At 37.5% G+C, this 9,319-nt stretch overlaps 1 protein-coding gene across 4 annotated transcripts in view; it reads right to left on the reverse strand.

Moving 5' to 3' along the window:
• CCDC25 (coiled-coil domain containing 25) overlaps positions 1 to 9,319 on the reverse strand; it is a 70,710-nt gene that overhangs the window by 60,234 nt on the left and 1,157 nt on the right. For 2 of the 4 annotated variants that reach the window (XM_070261271.1, XM_001492881.5), the window contains exons 2-3: positions 5,498 to 5,545; positions 1,113 to 1,152 (exon numbers count right to left, since the gene is read on the reverse strand). In XM_070261271.1, coding sequence (XP_070117372.1) covers positions 1,113 to 1,152; positions 5,498 to 5,545 — 88 coding nt within the window. The remainder of the gene's footprint in view (positions 1 to 1,112; positions 1,153 to 5,497; positions 5,546 to 9,319) is intronic. The other 2 variants (XM_070261273.1, XM_070261274.1) reach the window with 1 other exon arrangement.

Here is a 9,319-nt window from a genome sequence, read left to right on the forward strand (position 1 = left end):
AAGCGGCGACGCAGAACCAGAGCTGGCTGGGGGCCAGCAATAATCACAGCACATCCTTCCTGTTCCTCCTTGCCTAGATTTCCTTATCTGAAAAATGGACACATGCCAGTGACTATTTCACAGGGTTGTTGTGAAATTAAATGTATTAATGGAGGTAAACACTTAACAGAATTTGGCATATAGTTAAGTGTTCAATAAACATTCATTATTACTATCATTAAAGCAACAGGATCACTGTGCTTATCTTCAGGGACAGCCTTTGGGAGGGGATGTGAGTTGTGGAGACCATAGCCCATTCTATAGGTGGAATCAGGCTCCAGGAGAGAGTTATCACAAGGGTCAGTGGGCGAAGCTGAAGATAGAAAAGACAGCACAGTGAGTCTGCCAGTGTTACAAGAAAAAAAATCAAAGTACCCGAGTCCATGCAGTTCTAAAAGGTCCTGGGTCTGAGGGGCAGAAAAGTCCATTCTAAGACAGTAAAAGAAAAGAATTCAACTAAAACGAAGGGGGTTTTTGTTCATTTGTATTATTGCTTTTTGGACTGGGTTTTGTGAGCAGCAAAATAATCTCAGAAGGAAGCTAAGAAAATATCTATTATTACTTTTTAAATTTCCATAGATTATTTTAGAAAGAGGGGGTAGGGTTGGATCAAGACAGGGCTAAACTCAAGAGAGTTGAGAAGACAAAGGGAACCCGGTCTGTGATGTCTTTAAGCTGGCTCTGGTCGGATGCTCTATTTATTCCGCTTACACGGAAGCCTGTGTCTATTTTCTTCACCGCTTCTGTGAAGCCCTCATCCATCCACTCAAGGAGAGTGGTGTGAACGTGTAAGTGCAGTGGTCACAGGAACTGACTGTGAGGAGACACACCGGAGGGATAAGAAAGCCTACGTTCCGGAGGCCTTCACGGTCAGGCCTGAGTTTACCCTTAGACATCGGTCCCAGTTTTTACAGTAATTATAAATGAAGGGAGCTGCAGCCAGCTATTTACCACTGAAAGTTCATAAAATACAAAGCACAAGTTCTAGTTTTAATCATAGAAGTCCGGTGGTTGGCCAAGTCTAAGAAAGTAAATGCTGACCCACAGAAAGCAGAACCAAAATTGGTACTTACCAAATATCCTCAGGCCAGCCATACTTTATTAGGTCTTCATCTACAGTGAGATACAAGACAACAAAGAACAGGTGAAAAAGACTGCCAAATGAAGCGAGGCCAGAGTTTATAGTAAGCCGGGAAGTGGGAGAAATACCAGTCCTCTCCATAACTTGTTTTCTCCATTAAAGGAGAAAAGAGTAATTCAGAGGCTTTGATGCTTGAAAATACAGAAAAAGCTATTGTAAAAATAGTTTTTACAACTGGACAATTATAATCGTTATAATTTTTATAACACTTATAATTTAAAGTTCAAAGATATTTCAATTTGAAGATAAGAAAACACTGACAAATCAGAGCAGCCGAGAACTTAGATGATATCTTAGAAAACTGATTTCACTGTAATAATACTTATAGGTTAAAATGGTTGGGGGCCGGCCACATGGCCGAGCAGTTAAATTCGTGCGCTCTGCTTCGGCGGTTCAGATCCTGGCTGTGGATGTGGCACCACTCATCAGGCCATGTTGAGGCGGCATCCCACACAGCACAACCCGAAAGACCCACAACTAAAATATACAACTATGTACTGAGGGGATTTGGGGAGAGAAAAGTAATTTAAAAAAAAAGAAGATTGGCCACAGTTGTTAGCTCAGATGCCAATCTTTGAAAAAAAAGGTTTTGCTAAAACTTTAAAACCAAGGGGTTGTATTTTACTTCTTTAAAAAGAAAAACCACCCTCAATTATAAAATTGGAGAAAATTAGGGAAAACACCACCAGAAGTATAATAAAGAAAATAAAAATCACCTAAAACTCTGTCACATATGAAAATAAAAATAAAATAGAAGAAATAGCTAAAAGTTAAAAGTAACTTCTCTGGGAGGTGGAAAATGGGTATTGGAAAGGATGGCGTGGGGAACTGATGGTTTTTATTATAAGCATTCTGTTACTATTTGAATTTTTACACTATGTATTGACTAGATAAAAATAAAATTTTAAAAAGCTCTTTGGAAACGACTACTTAATTCTACCATATGAGTAAATTTTTCTATTGTTGACAATTGGGCTGTTTCTAATATAAATGCTTCAATAAATACTTTTTAAATAAATATGTCCATATTCCTGATTATTTCCTTCAGGTGTGTATTTAAAAGGTGAAGTATTAGTTCACAATGTATGCACATTTTTAAGGCTAACAATATATATCACTACAGAAAGGTTATATCAATATATATTTCTAATAGCCACATGAATAATTAACAACTAATTGTGTTTAATACAGAAGCATTATATAAAGTATTAGACAAAAAGTTAAAAATTATAACAAACAAAATGATGCATATCAACTGAAAATGTACTCAAGAAAGTATAATCTATCTAACTTGAATGGGGTATTTATTTCCAGAAAAGCAAAAGGATGATAAACTTGAATGAAGGTACTCCTAGCAACTGCAGAACCATGAGTTTTCTGAAGGGCTTTCTACTAGCTTAAGTGTGAAGCTGAGCAAATAGCTAAACTGGTAACAAGAAAAAGTAAAGGGAAGCATAAAAACCTCTTTCCCTCAGTCAGGCAATGTCTGGCTCCCTAGTGACAGCTGCTGGCTAATAAAAAGAACACACCTGAAAGCTTTCTGGTGAAAGTAAATCATTCAATTTAAAATTCATTTATGTCCCATCCAGTCCTTAGTCTGCAGTCATCAAGGCTATCAGAACTAAGTGTGATGTGCTAGGAGCGCTAGAGAACAGGGTCCTTTAAAAACGCAATACCTTTCTGACACAGCAGACTAAGACAGCTGCCGCCTCCAAGGACTCCAAGGGCTCCTGGGGAGACTCCAACAGCTCTACAGAAAAAGTGTTCTATGCATAGATTTTTTTCTACATACATTTTAATGACAACAAAACACCTCTCCAGCGGGCTCTAGACAGAATCTAAATTTGTATCTGTAGACATAAATTCTATATCTAGATTTAGATCTGTTGCTATAAATTGCTGCAATGGACATTTACAGGATTCCTCAACCTAGCCCATCCTAACCCAGTCCTCCATAAAGCCTCCTCAGCTCTCCCTAACTACATTTACTCTCTGCCCCCTCTACTGCTACAGCATTTGATACTAATTCATTTCACCCATACTTTTTTTCATAGATTCCATTTTTTAGAGCAGTTTTAGGTTCACAGCAAAATTTACCCATACTTGTTTTTGTGTGGGCATCCGCCTGAACACTGGGAAGGCACAGACTAAATCTTCCTCTCTGGACTCAGAGGCTGGCATATGGCCCCACACAGAGAAGCCCCAGAAAACAGTAAACTAAAATTGAAGGGAAAAAAAGACATGGTGGGAATGTCACTGGCACAGCTGCCTTAGGTCAGCATGACTGCTAATCCATCACTGTGAACCAGAATCAAGGCAGCCCTTCATTGTCAGACACACAAAGCCCCTTCCCCAGAGCTGCAGGGTGCAAAACCTGCACAACCACAGGTAGCTGTTCTGCTTTGGGTGCTTCTCAGCAACCTAAGACTTGGGTTTGCACCTTTGATGTGGTAGGAAAAAAAGCAGATTTGGTCAGGTTTGGATCCACAGCTACCGTAGATAACCATGACTCTTGTAACTGTGCCTTATTGTTCAATGTAATATAGGGAGAGAGCATCCCCTCTCAGCTACATTCATCAGGAGGATGCTACGAGAAAAATACAAATTACCCATGACAACTTATGGGTTATTAGGAGAAATATAAAACTCAAATTAATACATTGCAGACTGCTTCTCCATTAAGTCAAACCCAGAATCACTGTCATAAATTCATTATAAGAAAAAACTGTTCAAAGAGAGTTATTTTATTCTGTTGTTTTTGTTTTTCTCTCTTAGCTAGGATGTGATAGTCTTGCTTATACTGATTCTGCTTTATGGCAACCAAAGTTCTAAACTGTTTATATGGATCTGATTTATAACTATGCATATTTATATAACCATTATATATATATCACTATGTATAGTTATATATAACTTATCACTGCTCTTTGATATCTTTTAATTTCTGGCCTTATTTATTTCATTAAAGTCAAATGTCTCAAACTGAAGAATGTTATACTTGCCTTTTTTAAAGGCATATAAAGGATCAAGTTTAAAGTGTTGTCAGTTTCAAACCACACTTAGAACACTCATGATTTTAGAAAAGAAAAAGAAAGCAATACTTGGGGGTGAAAGAAAGGTAACTGTAGTAAACTGACAGCTCTCAGACTACAACTGAGGCAGTCATCCAGCCTGGAGGGCACCCAGGGGAGAGAGGTGGCAGCTCAGGAGAGCTAAAGAGGCTCTAGTGATGGTGCCTACTAGTTACGGAAGCCCATTCTGGCCAGGCCCTTCACCCAGGCTCTTTCATTTAACCCTCACAACCCTGCAGGGTAGACACGGTCCCACGATCCTCTTCATCTAAGAAATCCGAGGTTCAAAGAGCTTAAGTAACTATAGCTAGTTTATTAAAGAGCTGGGATTTTAATCCAGATTGGCTTGACTTCATACCCGTCTTTTACAAAACATTACACTCCCTCCCTGAGAAGAGCAGCTGTGTGTCCCAAGCTTGAAGAAGAGTCATTCTGTCATTTCCTCTGAGCTTCTTGTAGTTCTCTTCTCCCTACCCACACCCCGAGGGCCAGTGCTGTCAACTCACTGCTCTCTTGATCAAGACAGAGAAACTAAACTTCACTTTCGTCTCCCTCCTCACTCATACAGTCAAAAAAGCTATGCCCTACAGCAGTGTTTTTCTTCTAAACTTTAGTTTAAATTCATTAGTGGGTCAAAAAAATTAATTTAGCAGGTTGAGACTAGCTTTTTGAAAATGAAATAGAAAACAGAGGGCATAGCAAATAGTATGGATATTTTTGGTAAATTTTTGTTTTAGTCATGTGAATGCGTACATTATTATATGAATGAGTGCAGTGGGAACAATGTATTTCATTCTGAGAGTGGTCAACAATCTTCAGAAAAACTGTTAACATTTCATGACTCAAAAAAGAGCCATCTTCAGCCTCAAAATAACAATAGATATGTTTCTGCTAATCTTAAATGCAGTAAAAATGTACAGAAAGTGATCTTTTCAAAGTCCAAGTCACAGATTATTTTTATTTGATCTAAATTAGCACAGGCTAACCTCTGATTCATATCACCCTAGATCAAATGATACCACAAAACTCTTTCTAAGTAAGTTTCTAATCAGTAATAGGTGGTCCCATTAGCTCAAATATTATTTGGTATAACTAAATTCTAGGAAAGTTAATCCTTTGGAGTTTCTTATAATGGGTTAGTTAGTAATAGTTGAAAATTCATATCCAACAAACCATGGGTGGAAAGGTCAATTAACACTTACTTACCTGCTGGCAATTTCAAAATCAAATGCTTTTGAGAACTTACTTTCATATTTATCCTTGCCCATGTAAATAGTGTAAGCAGATGAGTTAACTAGACAAAACAAAAATAAGAGACAGTTAGGTAACTTCATCACCAACCCAACTGTTTAATGGGAAAAACAAGTGACAGATGCTTGGGCTCAGGGGGTGGCAAAACAAGGCCTGGAAGCCAAAGCTGGCCCCTCACCTGTTTTTGGACAGCCCTGGAGCTAAGAATGATTTTTACATTTTTAAAGGGTTGGAAAAGAGCAAAACAAAGAGGAATAAGCTACAGAGACCATATGTGGCTCACAAAGTCTAAAATATTTACTGTCTGGCCCAAACAGAAAAAGCTTACTGACCCTTATAAATGGCTACTTTCCTACTTTCTCAGGGATATAGTTCGATGCAATTCCAATTCAGTTCTATACTTCTGCCTTCTTCTAAGGAGTTAACCAACCAACCAACCTTCCCCTCCACCATCTAAACATAGGTTCCTATACTTAGCCAAGCTTTGTTTTTCATAATTTTATTTAGCCAATACTAGTTATATTCCAGGTGCGCTGCACATTTTAACGGGCTCTCTATCCCAATTGGGGGAAACATGGCTCTAAAACTTCTCAATCAGTGAATCTGAATCCGATTACACCCTAGAATCACCTATGCGCCAGCTCGCCTCAGACTAACCAAATTCAAATCTCCAAGGGGTAGGCATTGGTGTTTTTAAAATCTCTCCAAGTGATTCCCATGTGAAGTCAGTGTTAGGAATCACTATCCTAAATCAAAAGGAATATTCTGGGTATGGCTTACCTTAGGAATGACATTTGCTTTACTGAGGTTGTGTGTTTTAATGTGGGCATCCTCCATTTGGAGTCAAAGAAAAAGTTAAGTTTCTTACTGAAATTATAACTGGGTACTGGGTTTCCAAGCCAGCCTACCAAAACTTGTTTGACTCCATTTGGATCTAAACTCCTGAATTAACAGTCTACAAACCTGATAGTTAGGTGCGAGGTTGGGCTGGGCAGTCTGTAGGCTGTCACTCCAGAGCACAGAACCACCACATGTGAGTGGCGCTCTGAAGGCCAGCGAGCAGCACTCGTTCATACAGAAATTCTTAAATTCAGGACTGCTTATACTTTCAGTAATGAGAACATCCTTAAATTATCAACCATAGTTGCCTCCCTCGGGGAGGGAAAACTCCCAATTCCTTTAGTTAGCAGTTACAATGACTATAGTCCATAATTAGTGGAAGTGGTTGACAGAAATAACTTGAAAGGAATGTTTGTATTGACTAGTTGACAGAAATACCTGTCTATAATTGAGCACTATATTAGCATGATAAGGCCTTAGCATAGCATGTAACAATTGCCAGAAGTACTGAAATGAAAAAGTGTTTCAGATTCCCCCTGCACAACCTGGCAATATCATATGTGTACACCCTTTTGATCCTATAACGTCACCACTAGGAGTATATCCTACTAATTTAATACTCCATCAAGCAATGATGTTCTTTTTACAATCTAACCACTCATTAATTAAGACTGGTTAAATACATCATAGAACATCCAAAACAAAATACCATGTACCCATTCAAAGGGTAGGTGAAGAAATTAAATAGCACAACAGTATTGCATGCTGTATATTATACACAGTAAGATTCAATTTGTAAAAAATGAATATGTAATCGTGTATACATATACAAATGTTGACACATATATTTTTAATATACGCATTTTCTTCATGTGCATGGGAGGATATACGTATAACTGTTAACAATATTTACTTTGGGTAGTCTGATTACAAAATGTAGAGATGGCTTTTGTAATCAGAACAAAAGTAATCTGAAAATGATTAAAATAAACTTGTCTCTGTGCAGGCCAACGTATCTAAATTACAGACAGGAGAATGACAGAGGAGTGTTTGGATGGTTTACCTATAAATGAAGTGGTTAAGAACACAACTGCTAGAAACAAACTGAGGGACATTCTACAAAATAATTCTTCAATTAACAGTGTCATTAAAGTGCTCCAGATTAGAGGCTAAGAGTAAGGACAGCTAAATGCAACAATGATTTGCAATTCTCCTTTGCTATAGACAGACTATAAATACATTATGAGGGCACTGATGAAATCAGAATAAAACCTGCTGATTAGATAAGAGCATTGTTGCAATGTTAATTTCCTAATTTTGATAATGAAGAATGTCTTTCAATAAGAGAATATCCTTGATTTTAGGGAAAAAAATACTAAAGTATTTAGGGGTAAAGTGCAACTTACTAACAAATGGTTCAGAAAAAAACATCCGTGTGTGTGTGTGTGTGTCTGTGTGTGTCTGTGTGTGGAGAGAGAAGGAGAAAGAAAGAAAAAGGGGGAAAAGGTAAGGCAAATGTAGCAAAATGATAGAATTGGTGAATCTGAGAGAAGGATATAAAGGAAATCTTTTACTAATTCTTGTACCTTTTCTGAAAGACTGAAATTATGTCAAAATAAAAAATTAAAAATAAAAAGGAGCATGATTGCTGAGCAAGAAGCCTGAATTAACCTCCTGTCCATGTTAAAGAAATAAAGGAAAATAAAACTGAATTATTCTAGTACTTTTGTTTTTCTCACCCAAATAATATGGTAGATTAGTATGGGAAGTAGACATCTTGAAGATAGCTTGATTCAGGTGTAGCAGCAACCCAATTTTAGAGGCACTGTGATAATTTCATATTTACAAAACAACCTATCTTGAGATAGATGCTACTAAAAGGTACTAAAAGTACAAGTGGACTTATGAGACAAGTGTAGGTATTTTGTGAGTCCACAAATCAGATTGTTTTAAATTTGACACTGGAAATATAGTAAGGCTAATATTTCATTATTCCATTATGAGACAGCATGAAGAAAACGAAAACTGAACAGATTTTAGTCAGAGATACCAATCTTAAAACAAAAGGAAAGACAAACCTTCTATAGGGATTTTCTTCCCATTTCTTAAAAAAAAGTTTTTATGTAGTAAATCATCAGCTGGTTGAAAAACTTGGCTATCTATATGAAGTCATTTCCTGAAGACTTCATGTTCAAACTGCTTTTTGTGTTGCGATATATAAAGGTTAATATTATTTCACTGGAAAAGTTATAATTTTTCCATTAACTTTGCAATTTTAAAAGACTTGCTGCACAAGTGCAGTTTTACTAGACTTAGGGGCCAAGTATTTTTCCAACAGGAAGCAGTTCTGATGTTATAATGGAAGCCAACAAGAAAAATAGGACCCACAAATCTGCTGATGCCTTCTGTGTCTGTTAAGGGCACCTGTGCATGCATGAATAGCGGTCAAAGAATTTAGAACAGCTTTAAGTAGGATAAAGCAGCTAGCAAAAAATACATTTAGTACTTGTATACTCTGCCTGTATTTTTTATTTTATTGTTGGGCTTGTATGGATATCTATGTTGTTGGAGACTCTCACGAGTGGAGAAGCTACAAAGAAATGCTCCAGTTGCGACAGAGGGAGCAGAACAATGACGAAGATGCTCTTAGGGGCCTATAACGATTTCTCAGGCTAGTTCGAATTTTGTTTCTAGTAATTTTAATAATATGGATAAGACAAACGAAATCTACAGAAGCAGAGAATTAGCTTATGGCACTCTGTGGAAGTCTAAACCACTGAGAAAAATAATGAGACGTGACGGTGTGGTGGAGTAGGAAGAGAGCATTCTATGAGTTACAACTTCCCTGGGCCTCAATTTTCTCACTTCTAAAGGGAAAGTACCACCCTACTCAAACTCACACAAACAACACGGAGCTGGTTTCACTTAAATCTCACCTTTAACAAGAAAGCAGAGAGAGCACCAATAGAATAGTGTG

This window comes from Equus caballus, chromosome 2 (assembly GCF_041296265.1).
Source record: "Equus caballus isolate H_3958 breed thoroughbred chromosome 2, TB-T2T, whole genome shotgun sequence".
NCBI classification, from domain to species: Eukaryota; Metazoa; Chordata; class Mammalia; order Perissodactyla; family Equidae; genus Equus; species Equus caballus.